The sequence below is a fragment of the Lepidothrix coronata genome, unplaced genomic scaffold, assembly GCF_001604755.1.
Source record: "Lepidothrix coronata isolate B3197 unplaced genomic scaffold, Lepidothrix_coronata-1.0 Scaffold184, whole genome shotgun sequence".
NCBI classification, from domain to species: Eukaryota; Metazoa; Chordata; class Aves; order Passeriformes; family Pipridae; genus Lepidothrix; species Lepidothrix coronata.
In genome coordinates, this window is record NW_016690364.1 from 901,703 (window position 1) to 915,235 (window position 13,533).

General features: G+C 34.7%; 1 protein-coding gene across 3 annotated transcripts in view; it reads right to left on the reverse strand.

Moving 5' to 3' along the window:
- ABI3BP (ABI family member 3 binding protein) overlaps positions 1-13,533 on the reverse strand; it is a 142,415-nt gene that overhangs the window by 49,195 nt on the left and 79,687 nt on the right. For 2 of the 3 annotated variants that reach the window (XM_017830841.1, XM_017830842.1), the window contains 11 exons: positions 13,013-13,087; positions 11,906-11,980; positions 10,836-10,910; positions 9,936-10,013; positions 9,312-9,386; positions 8,028-8,093; positions 6,753-6,833; positions 3,508-3,576; positions 2,548-2,595; positions 1,971-2,045; positions 347-394 (listed from right to left, as the gene is read on the reverse strand). In XM_017830841.1, the coding sequence (XP_017686330.1) occupies positions 347-394; positions 1,971-2,045; positions 2,548-2,595; positions 3,508-3,576; positions 6,753-6,833; positions 8,028-8,093; positions 9,312-9,386; positions 9,936-10,013; positions 10,836-10,910; positions 11,906-11,980; positions 13,013-13,087 (765 nt within the window). The remainder of the gene's footprint in view (positions 1-346; positions 395-1,970; positions 2,046-2,547; positions 2,596-3,507; positions 3,577-6,752; positions 6,834-8,027; positions 8,094-9,311; positions 9,387-9,935; positions 10,014-10,835; positions 10,911-11,905; positions 11,981-13,012; positions 13,088-13,533) is intronic. The other variant, XM_017830843.1, reaches the window with a different exon arrangement.

A 13,533-nucleotide genomic window follows, 5' to 3' on the forward strand; every position in this document is an offset into this window, starting at 1 on the left:
CCTCTGTAACAGGATAGCATAAAGCAAGGCCAGTATGGATGGACCAATATAAAAGGTGAAGCAGTACATGACAGAATCTGAGTATAGAGACAAGTAGTCGAAGGTAGATTGTGGTGCTTCTGTCCACTTTACAGAATGCATTTGTGTGAAAAAAAAAAAACAAACAGAAAAGATGATTACTAATTGTTAGTATAAAATCATCAAAAAATCCCTTACAGGATGAAATTTAATAGCAAAAAATTATGATGGTGGAGTACAATGAATACTTGTGATGCTCAGCATACACTGAGAGAAAAGCTGAATGTGATGGTCCCCAAGTGATTTACCCTCTAGGTAAAACTGTTACCTATTGTTGGTTTTAGTTGTTCAGTTCTAAATGTTATGGATTCCAGGACTGTATTGGAAACAAAACATAGAAGACATTTTGAAAATTGAAGAGAATAACTCCACTTACAATTAGTATTACTTGACTAGTAACTGCTTTCTGAATCATGTACTATGTATACTGCCTCATAGAGAAACAGTTACCTTTAAAGAAGTCTCTGAGAAAGCAATGTAACCTGCAAGATAATGTGAGCTTTGTTCTCCCATGGGCTTCAATGAGATATCCAGATATATAGCATTATGTTATTCAAAAATGGCTTTCTAGAGACACAAATATCTTCCTTTTGTGGTGTATTTCAGATGCAGTTTATGTATACAGTTGGAATCAGAGACTATTTGCTTGTTTTACTGTATGCCATATTATTAAAGAGCACTATGGTGTATTGTGTTGCACAGTCATATTGTTCAGCTCTAAACTGGTATGGATCTAAAATAAAACTGTATGTTTAGGAGCCATAAGGGTGTGAAATTGATGGTATCCCTCTCTGTGTCAATTTTTCTTTATGAATTACAATAAAAAAGAAAAAAAATCTTTTGATCTTTTAAGGCAAGTGATCACAAGGTAAGTGCATGATGTTATAGAAAAAGTTCTGTATATTATAGATTCTTGAAGAAACAGTAAGTTGTTGTGTTGGGATTTTTTTTGTTTTTTTTTTTTTTTAACACAGAACAGTACAAGCTTGTAACATTTGTGTGACAAAACCATGAATCATTTTTGAGGAGGCCAGACTACCATAATAATGAAAAACGGCCACAGAGGTAAAAGCTGAGCTAATGAGAAACTGCATTTTAAGGTGTAATTTGGAAACAATGTTTTATAATCAGCTGTCACGGTTAAAAAATTATGAGAGGACAAGGTTTTTTCTTTTGTTTTCTACAGGAGATAATCACATCTAAGAGATAATATCAGAGTTAAAATGAATATTGCTTCGTGTCTACAGTTTAAAGATTATTAAATTCATTATCATTAAATTTTTCACATTTACCAAAAAATAACGTATGTTAATATTTGATACCCTTGCAATTTTCTATTGATATTACAAACTGGATAGCAGGGGACAGAAAGTAATTTTTCTTGCCTACTACTGAATTCAACTGCACTCACATTTCATGACCTAAAAATCCAGTATTTTGGAATACTGATTAAATGATCATTAATACCAATAAATATAAACAAATACTAACTATGTACTGGGCAATTTCTCATGCAGCAAATTGTTACAATTAAGTAATTGTTACTTAAAAAGGAAACATAACATATTTATTCTAACAGTGCAAAGCAGTGTGGGAAATAATTGTACCACCCAAGTAGCCACAGTGCATACATTAATTGCTTGGTATTTGCTTCAGTTAGCACAGTTAATCTGAGCGTAACAAAATTATTCTCATCCTGTTGCCCTGAAGTAACAGAGATTTATTCTTTTGCACGATGAAAAATACCTAGCAAATAAACTGCAAATAAATTGCTGAGCACAGCAGAACAGAACCCCATTATGTTTTAACTGGCTCAGGTAACTAAACAGCTGCTCAGAAATACATTTCAATCCAATATAAACTGAATCAGAAATAATCACAAAGCAGTTTACCATCTTTGGCTTGTGGGATATGAGGTTTGGGTGAAGTTTTAGGTTTGGAAGGAACACGTTGAGTCTCCCTTGGAGCTGGAAGAGAAAATGTGCATAATAAGTTGGTTAAATTGCACAGCAATTTAACAAATCTGATACCAGATGAACACACAAGCACAGAAACCTCACACCTGCAACCAAGAAGTCTCCTTGTAGGAAGTAGGAAAGTCAGGTAATACTCTTCATGTGTTTACAACAGTCTAAACAGGAAAGTGGAAGTTTAGTAATTTTTGAAGCTTAGTTGTTTGTTGGGTTTTTGTTTTGTTTTGTTTTCATAAAAACTGGAACAAACACAAGCAAGCATAATTATGAGAAAGGTGATTGAGAGCTGCCAGAATAATTTTCTTAAAAACCAGGCAATATTCCAGCTGTGAAGAGAGCAATAAGCCCAATAGTCGTGAATGCCAAGCAAGAGAATTACCTAGAAGGAAAATGAAGTTAAATGAAACAATCCTAAGGCATAAGGTGATTAACTTCAGTGATGCTTTCTGTGATGGAAAAAAGCAGACATGACGGTTGGCCAAGGAAATATCATTACCTATCGTTGGCCTTGGTGGTTCAATTCTAAGTGTAATAGGATCCAGGACTGCAACAGAAACAGTGTGACAAAGTAAGTGCAGAATATACTCCGAAAACCTAAAATTACTACACCGATACGTATAAAGGCAGGTGCTAATGCAACACCACGGTAATGTGGATCTTCAAACTAACTTTTACTTTTTAAAACCATGGGCAAATTAAGTTCCTAATAATACAGGTTAAATAAGAAATATATAATTGGGCAAACTTGATGGCAACAGAAGCAAAAATATGAGGATAGAAATCAGTGAATCTTAGAAGAAGCAAGAGAAGTGACCATGGAGCTTAACCCAGAGAGGAACTCTTGATACACAGAAATGTCATGAATCTCCAAATTGAAGTCTGTTACTACTTGAAAGTAGCATGCTGACCATGACAAGACAATTGAATTTTTCCTCTAAGGTAAGCAATTAAGCAGAAGACTAAAAGGCTGCTATTGGTACAGCTATACTTACTAATTATCTGAAAAAACTTATTTTGGTAAAACCTCTTAGTTTTTCTTCATTAGATCCACTTACAATTTGGATAACAAAATTGATATATCATGTTCTTTTCCTCCTCACAAACTATGCCAAATGGGAAAAAAAAAATTATGAAATGGCGGAATCTATAAAAATTTCCTAGCAGTAAAGAAAATACATTAAAATAATATTAATGCATAAACTCTCCCCTCTCAAGGCATTAACAAATAAAACTATAAAACTTTGATTGCAATTGATGCTTTTGATACTACCTCTTAGAAGACATCTCCATGCTAGAAACATTGAGAAGTAATAAAGCATCGAGATTATACTTCCATTTGTTTGGGTTTGGACCACATATGAATAAGCAAGAAGCCTACAGGAAATGGTGCTTTCAACTGCACATATTATTAGACCAGTGAAAAGAAGAATGACTAAAGATGACTCATAATCATTACCCTCTGCAGTCTTTGGATGTTCATATGTGTAGGGACTCCTAGTAGTGACTGACACTGGAATGGTTGCTGCTGAAATAAAGAGAATTTTCTTGAGAGAAATACAGGTGCATCTATATCTATTTTTCAGCTGCTGGTATGGCTCAGCTGCTCTTGCTTCCAAGTCAAAATCCACCTCCTCTCAACTATTCAGAAACACTGAGTAAATGATAAATTTACCGAATGTTCATAACTACCCTGGGTGACTTTTGTGGCTCTTAAAAATTAAAAAGTGCATTTATGCTACAGGAACACAACAGCAGAGGACCTCTCTAAATCTTCATCTTCCTGTTCTACTAAAGTTTTTTTCTCCTTCTCTTTATGACTGTAGGCCACTAAAAAGTAACAGTGGCAGAGAAATCCTTTTTCTTTGGTAAATCTTTCTATTAATTTTCCTGCGTTTCTTCCATAGTGATGCAAAGGTTAGATGTGAAAGACTTCAGGTGTAAATAACTGTAAAGTCACAGAAGGCAAGGCTGAAGATCCCAGTAGATTAACTAGTGCCACAGCACGTTAGATAATCAAATTAACAAGCTTCCTGACTATCTACAGTACTTAATAAGGTTTGAAAGGAATGAACTCCAAAGACTCTGAAAAATATAAGGATCTTTGAAGACAAAGTTTGTAGAATTATTTAGTATTAGCATGGTTTTACAACTGGAGTCCATTTTCATTCCTAAATACATCTATGGTCATTAAGTAACCTCTGTTCTTATCCAAACCTACAAACTTTACTTCACTTTTCTACTCTGCTATGACTCTTCTCAGTCTATCTTCTTTTACCTATACTTGCACGACACATTTTAATTAGGAAAGAAAAGGTGATTGGTGAATGTTGTACAATGTGCCTAAAATTATATTTTTGGACATACTGGTGACTTGTCATGATGAAATTCACAAGCATTTCAAGACTCACAAGTACACTTATTTCAAGGAAATTACCTTGAGATACAATAAAACCTGAGACCCCCTAAAACTCTGTCAGTTTAGATACAAAATTACTTTATTAATTTAAAAGTCTCTATTTCCCTGCATGAAGGTTTGTGGTGAGGGGATTATATCTGGGAGGATTGTGTTTAAGTTAAAAAGACTGAATTATTTCAGAATTTTAATTTTCCCCTCATTTATTTGCTGACATTTTTAAACAGTTAATGGTTGATGTATTTGATACTATTGCCACTACTCTAAGAAAGCAAAATATTCCAAAATTTCTTCAAGACAAATAATTTAAGTAAAGTAGTTGCCCAGAGAGGTTGTGGAATCTCAGTCCCTGGAGAAACTGAAAAACTTTTCCAGAAAGAAAATGTTGCAGTGCAGTTGGGTGCATGATAGAAAATTCATTATCATTTCCTGTTCTGAAAAATGGAGGACTTAGTATGTTTAGATAGAGGTGTTCATGCTAACAATAGTATAGGTGAGGACAATGGCTGGGCGTGATCACGTTGGCAACAAAAACTCTTTTTCATCCAGGTAATAGATTCAATTACCCAAATATCAAGAAAAAGAATGGAGTTGTGAACTTCCACTAGAATGTATAGTTTGTTGTTTGGAAGGATTGAAAATTGTTTCTATGTTTGGGGGTTTTCAAATGAAGTTTTTTTCTCTGCTGAAAATCAGAAACTGCACAAAAGACGCACTAACAATGAGAGCCAAAATTAACTTTCAAGATCTCTGTTTGACCCAAAGTGGGTCATTAGTAAGTCCCTGATCAAGTATGAATTTGTCACATATTCTTCATTACTTTGATTTACTGTTAAGGAAAGCTGACAACGACTGTCATGACACAAGTTTCTAATTTAGTCTGAGCTCTGAAGTGAGCAGGAACATCCTGCTCTTTGACCATTTTGCCACCCACCCAAAAGCCAGGTTCTCCCCATGCATATTTTATGCCTCAAATAATATCTTCTGAACAAGAATATCATCATTTGTCACATCAGAATACACGCCAATTTCACAGTTACCTACCTACAGGAAAATCCTTACAAGCTTTATTGTGATTAAAAAGCGTGTATTAGGATTCCACCTGATTGGTGAGTGAAACCACCAACAGGGAAAGGACAAGGAAGAGACGTGAGTACAAACACAGAATCATGACACTTTTTTTGGAGTCATATAGAAACTTGTTATATAGCTATTCAGTGTGGAAACATCAGTATAAAATCTTGATCTTGTCAGTCCAAGGGTGTAAAATAATTTCATGCAACAGTTTTCAAATGAGTTGGTTTTTTTCTCTGCTGTTTTAAAAAAACAACATGCTGGATTCAGATCTATATTCAGACATAGGCATCTACAGCAGAGACAAAAGTAATTATTCTTGTAATAAAACACTGGACTTCCTACACTAAAAATTATGTAGCAGCTGTAATCAGCATGAAAAACTAATTATACACACCACTTTGAGACAGTTCCAAGTCATAAGTACCATTCAGTTAACAAGCTTCCCAGGGAATAATTTGGTCTGAAGAGAGTAATTTCTTTTTACGAGCAAAAAATAATTTGTAGGGAATCTGGAAAGAATTTAATAAAATTCTCTGATCTCTTCCAGCAATAAGTGAGACATTCTTACAATAAACAGTTGTGCAATTTTAAGCTTTTTAACTTCATTATAAACCATGTAACATTATAAATATTTGTGTAACTTTATTTACTTATTCTCCAGGTCCAGAAAATGCCAGGTGTATTTTGTTCTCTGCCATATATCATAGACCAAATTCAACTCCAGTGTGAAAGTGTTATTTGAGATCATAGAATATGCCCTTAATAAATTCCAGAACAGAATTCCACTCTTATTTCCACAGTTTCAATTAAGTCTACGTATGCATTAATGATCACTGAATCAATAAAAATCCTACTGTTCTATGTAAGATGCCGTAACCATCAGCAAAGCAGGAAAATTTACATGTTCCGGACTCTATGCTGAACTAAGTTGGAAAATTTGTGATTTTGAAATGAAAAGCAGGAAAACAACTTGTATCAATGCCGGGCTGTGTGAGTTGGTGATTTAGGATACAAAAGTTAAAAGTTTTCTTGGTTTGCTTCTTTTTTTTTTTTTTTCCTTTTTGGATTCAATACAAAAATATTATTCCTCAAAGAGGAATTCCTCATCTTTCTGATGATTAAGTGCCAAACTTCACACAGAATAAATTTAAGCTAAAATGCACTACTTAAGTGATAAACTATAACAAATGATGACTATGGAAGTGAGTTACCAGGTTTAGTTCGTGGCTTTTTGGGTCTGGCAGATGGTCTAGGTTTAGATGTAGAAGGTGTGAGTTTTGCCTCTTTAGGAGCTGAAAGAAATATACTGGATTATAAGTTTATCCTTTCCACTTTATCACATATAAATGAGAAGGGCAACAAATGGCTACTGGGAACAAGAGCAAATGATAAAATCAGATATACCAAGAGGGTTTCTCAAAAAAATTCCTAAGCCTTCACTACCCCAGCAAAATCCCTGCTTGTTCTTCACTGCAAAATTAAGTAGATTTAGAATATGTAATTGTAGCTTGCATCAGATTCTAATGTTCCTCTCATTAAGTTAGCAAATTCATTTTTGCAAGATACCTAAGACGTAAAACAATAGTCCTTTTTATCCTTCTGAATTCCAGGTCAATTTAAAGCCATCAGAAGACATAAATAGACAAAATATGCAAAAATGTCCTCAATTTTCAGCACTACAAAGAAATTACTGGCAGGCAGCTGGAAGAACATGGAATCAATAATAAAAACCAGAATTGCTTCATAACTGTAGTCATTGAATTCTGCTAATAAACTAGAAGTAGCATCATGTAAATAGTAAAAATTAAGGACAACCAGTCCTAGAAACCTTTTTCCCCCTAAACATGCATGGGCTGGAACCATAATTCACTAATCTGACTGTTTGTCTGACCTTGGTTGGGCAGTTTTGGGCAGTATAGGCAGCAATTTTGTTCATCTTTAAAAAGCAGGACTCTGAGATGGCTTCATAGCAGTAGACACAGTGGAAAAGTGTTTGACATTTACAGTGAGACATGAAGTGACTGAGAGGTGTTTTTCAAGCCAAAATGACATTCAGAAGGATTTATAAAACAGTAGAATTAACACATTCACCTAGTGCCACAGGAATCCTTCACTGACTGTTCTAGGATTAGCACCCACAATATTACCCTTGCACTTGGCTTTTCAATTGTATTTCCAAGGGGTTTGTGATTATTTCTGAGGGTAAAGAGTGTTGGTGTAGAAAAACTCCCAATAAAAATCAGAACACAATTCTGATTCCCAAAATTTTACTTTACCATAGAACTAGAGAACATGTATGGGGAAAAAAATCATTTCTTCTTCTCCTGAGCTTAGAAAAACAATTCTGAATGCTTATCTCCTAACTTTTTCCCTCTTTCAGAGAAATGGATTAAATACAGTACAAGCTATGAGATGAAGTAGCAGAGTCCAGATGGTGGTTTGGACTGCAAAGAAGAAAGACCAACAGCTACAGAAACATGTATTACCTAGTGTTGCTCTTGGTGGCTCAACAGTCTGAGAAGTTTTAGGCTTCAAAAGTGGTGGTTTAGGAGCTAGAAAAGAAAAATTCAAGTGTAATAGAACCAATCAGTAGATGTATTAGCAGGAAGCCAAGAGGGTTATAATTCCAACAGTTCAGGGGAGTTGTTTTTTAAACAGTCTAGAGAAGCCTCACTCTTATGCGTCAGACTCTACACTCCTTTTAGTTTTGTTTCCTATGAAATTGCACACTGTATGCTTGTGGCTATGTGTGAGTCTGTTTCTAAGGCTCCTTCCCCATTTTTACGTTCTCAGGACATTTTCATCTGTTATTTGATTCAATTAGCAAATAGATTTACGTTATGGGAGAGCAGTGAGAAAGGATGGATGAGGTTTTTGACTGAAGAAAAGAATGTGGTCTATAACAAATACCAGAGAATCTATGTGAAAGAGGAAACTTCTAAATACCAAATTTTTTCTAAAATGTTAAATGAGTACCTACAGTAAATTGTAAGAGAGATATAAGACAACAAAGACAGCTCCTGCTTTTTACTGACCTGTCTGTTTATAAGACATGAGAACAGAAACATTTTAGGGCTCTAGTAATCCACACTGTAATACTTACTGGTCCAGCACCTGAATCACTAAAGGAGGCAAATTAATTTCTCTTAATGCCAAATAAGAAGAAAATTAGTAGATATCTGGTTTCTTGAACAAAAAGTAGAAAAGGAAAAAAAACCACAACACCATGACAATGTTCCTATAGTCAAAGAATAAATTTCATGTGTATATGAAAGTTTTTCTTCTACTTTGAGAAAGAGCTCCTGTTTCCACTAAAATGGCAATGCTTTTCATTGGGTTCTCTACAGAAGGATTACTGATCACATGAGCAGTACTTTACTTTCAATCAACAAACTCTTTGGACTAGCAAAGATGTCATCTTTGCCATAGTATGTCTGTGGGAGATGGGGATTGGCAAGGGAGATTATAGAAATAATAATAACACATGTTGCTCATACAAGGGATATTTTCTCATTCCAGTCCTTTAGAAAGGTTGCAGGACTAGAGAACTTGTTTACGTTTTTATCACTGGACCCAAATGCATAAAACTGATGAGTTTAACTCTCATTTCTTATGTTAGGAAACATCAAATGACCAGTTTTAGAATGATGAGCTAATCAGGATGCTTATGTATTGCATAGCTCCTATCGCTTTAAGGAAGTTTCACTTAGATATTTTTAGTGAACACATCTCTCTGCATACCAACTTATAAAAATGGTGCACGCAATTACCAGGTTTCACATCCTGTACTTCTGGGGTAGCAGATGGTTTCAGTTTAGAAGGAATAAGTGGTATTTCTTTTGGAGCTGAAAGAAAGAGCTCAGTTTGCAATCAAAAATTGTTTAACAAGCATTTCCCATAACAAACAGTACATGTCACAAGTTTATATTGAAGAAAAGACAACTTAGTATGGAATGTCAAAGCTAGCTGATGAAATAGGATTTTAAAACGTGGAATGGAGATGACACTGAAATGCTGTGCATTGATCAGAAATAAGATTGTGTGACTTCAAAACAATAAAAATTTCCATTTTGAAAGCTTTACAGACACAATCAGCACATGCGTGTGCATTGGGAGTAAAAGAGATAGATAGAGCACTCATAAGAGGATGATGGTGTTTTGTCATGCAAGAGGTAAGTTTTACTTCTCTGAGACAGTAAAACCATCCAGAACTATGTTCTCATAAACAAATATGTCAAGAACAATCAGTCTAATGAAAATGGAAGGACAAGACTCTCTAACCAGGAAAAAGAATGTTTATGCATGTGAGACGATATGCTAGAAGAAATGCATTCAAATGGGATGAAGTGCTCAGAACAAACACAGAGTTTTTCACTGGGTGAAAACAACATTACCTAATGTTACCCTTGGCCATTGAAAAGGACGAGAAGTTTTAGGTGTGAAAGATTCCAGAATGGATTCACTTGTTGCTGCTGGAAGAAATTATGACAGTCATAAAAGAGCAAAGAGCTAATGGAAGAAACTCTTCTTTCATAAGCAAAAACAAATTTGTTTTTACAAGAACAAAAAATATTTTACTAATGCTTGGACAGTTAAGTATCTATTAGGGAGAAACTCAGAGCTGCACAGAGCTTCAGTCACTATATATTGGCACATTTTTGATGGATGTTTATTTCCTCCTGCCTTTATTGCAACTGCTCTGGATCTCAACCACTGCTGAGTAAGATTTTAAGCAGAGCTCTTGAACATTTTGGGTTTTGGTGCAATACTCAAGGGAGGTGATATTGTGTAAAATGCAGGAATTTATTGAAGAGGACATGTTAAACAATTTGTCAGGCATTAAAACATACAGCATTTGGAGAAGAAAGCTGACAGCTGATCCAACCATGGCTTCAGTCCAAAAGCATCAAGTGTCTATGACTGTTAACCAATTTCATGCTGTTAAGGATACACTATCCTTAATCTTTTTAACAAGGTTGTAACAATAAAATGCAGCCTACAGCTCACATCACAGTGTTTTCATCATAACTACATAGAAATACTGTTTCTCAATTATCTATGTGGCATATCTTTCAAAATACTGAAAGAGGCTCATGTGATTATGAGTTGTCACATGCATAGTAACTGTGAGAAAGCACTAATTTCAAATGCCAGCAGGAACATACTTTCAAAATTCAGGTGTTAGAGGCTAATCCAAACATGCACTGAAAGTGCTATCAGTGTACTCATTTCAGTCAGTTTTAGAGCATGATTTGAGCTACTGAACTAAGAACTAGGTATAGAGATTATTGTACCTGGTCCAGGACCTGCTATTTCAGGCTTACTAGGTGTCACAGGGCTTGAAAAAACAGGCTGAATATCACTGAAAACTATAAAAAAACAGTAATCACAATAATCTCTGATTATTAATTCTGCACATAGCTTTTTTAGTTATAGAAGAACAACAAAAATGTTAAAGGCTATACCTAATTTGCAATGCAAAGGTCCACCCACCATAAACATGTGTTACCTCAGCAATGGAGCAGTGCTGGTTTAGTGTGTGAGCTGAAGCTAGTTGTTAAAATGAGAGCTAAAACTAAATTGTCAGTCAGTTAAAGTTCATATTACTTTAGACAGCATGGCCTATGTATTTTGAAGCAGCCCAGAAAATATGAAGATAAAAGAACTTCTAATACCGTGCTTATACAGATAAAACACTCCAAAAAAGGCAGAAAAAATGTAATATACAAAAACTAAAAAACCCTACAAACATATTTCTGTGGGGAAAAAAAAAGACTGCCTTAATTCTTTTCAGTGCTTTATTTTCTGTCAGTACTTTGTACTTTGTTAACGAATTTTAACGTCATATAATCTATGTACATATACACACATGAAAAACAAGGGTAAAATAAAGTTAAAAGAAGTCACTGAACAGAAAAAAATAGTTAGAAAGAAGCTTCCCATACTGACAAAACAGTATATAGTATATAAATGTGTTCTATCTAAGTGTATAACGATTAAGCTTGTAAGAAAAAAACAAGTAATTTAAAGACTCTTATTAAATTTAGTAATTATTATTATTATTAGTAGTAATAGTAGTAGTAGTATTAAATCAAGATTACTTCATGTAAGTATATCCCAAAGTAGCCCTAGAAGCTTTTTGAGAAACAAATGTGAGATAAGAAACACTATCAAGTAAGTTTCTCAGCAGTAAGGACAAGCTGTCATGTAAAAATAAGTACTTTGTCTGTCTACACTAATGATCATGACTCAAGCAGAAGACAATATGGAAAACGACCAAAATATCTAGGATTAATAAGATTTCAAAAATTGCTGTCAAAACATTAAAAGGAGTTTAATGGAAAAGCTAATGTGTTACTGTTACCCGTAGCTGTTGTTAACACATGAGGTGTTCTGGAAAGTGAAGGCACAGATTTTTCCAGGTCAGTTGAACTTGTAGCTGCAGAAAAATGTAAATACCCCTGAGACAGATTCATATGATGCAGACACATGAAAGGAGGGGAGGAATCGGAAAGATTGTTTTACGCTGCTTTGCAAGATGCCAACACCACTACAATAAATTCACGAGATTTCCAGCTTGAAAAGAGAGGAACAAAGCCTCAAAGTTTTGAAGATGTCACATGCACCTAAAAGACGCACCCTGACAGAAACTGCAGTCCCCCTAAAGCAGACATCAACAGGAGTCAATTGGTCTATCTGTGCACATGTAACAGGAAAACCCTGTGCTTTTGACTTCACCTGCACCAAGAGACCTACATACTTTAAATACAAACAAATATGAATTTCTACAACCAGGTATTTCTATTGCCAAAGCTTTGCTTGTTTCAATACAGCAGATGTCAGTATTTTGAGTTACAGATTTTAATATATCATGCAATTTGTCATTTGTGATATTTTATCTAATTGACATAATATAAATTAACACAACTATTGTGATAGAGCCATACAGTGAGGCAGCAAATCCAAAATAATACTGCTGGAATACTGACTTCCAGGTTTAGGATAATTCTCCTTCTCATCTCTTGCTATGAATACAAATTTAATCTTGAATACCTATAACCCCAGTAAGAAAAGTTCAGAAGTGAAATAACAACATAACCTGAAAGAAATGTTTAGAAACAGAGAAAACGTCAAAATAATCTGTACTATGCAGTTAACTGAAAATCCCTTATGGTAAAATATCCAAGTCAAGAATATATCTTCATAACAGATAATTAATCCATTTAGCTATTGGTCCTTATATTCAAGAGATTAAAACAACACAAAACAATATTAATTGCTGTGGTTTACTATTTATTTAATCCTATGCCACAGAATATCACCATGTAGTTATAGAGCCTAACTTTCAGACACTGGAGACAAAATTCAACTTCAGACAACACTAAGCAATGAGAGCAAACAGCCTCTAACTGTAAAATCCTTGATGCAAAAACAAATACTAAGTTATGGAAGTATCATAAACACGATTTACCAGTCTCTATTTTTGATATTTCTGCAGATGCAGATGTTTGGGACAGGAAAGTAATATGATTAGAGTCCAGTGAAGCTGGAAAAAAAAAACAACAACACAACCAAAACAAAACATTTTTTTTGGCATCATCTGAACATATAGACTGAACAGGTTTCAACATGTTACTAAGAAACTAGGGACGTGAGAGAAGAAAATGTCTCAAATGCACATGCAATGGATTTTCTAATGTAAATGTGTGAAGATGCACTGCTGATGCAAAAGATGAAGAAGCAGTTACAAGAAACATGAAGAAGACATCACATTACAAGAAATGTGAAACTGCCATATCCAATGCCTGAAGTAACGTATGGCCCTTTCATCTCTACTCTTACGCTATTCCCCAATGGAGGCCCCAAGAGAAATAAGTTTGACTAAAAGCACAAGATCTCTTGGGACAATTCCCATCTCGCATCATTACCAGACCTGCAAGAAATATCATTACCACCAAACACTGCTGGTGTCTTGAACCTTGAAGAAACATG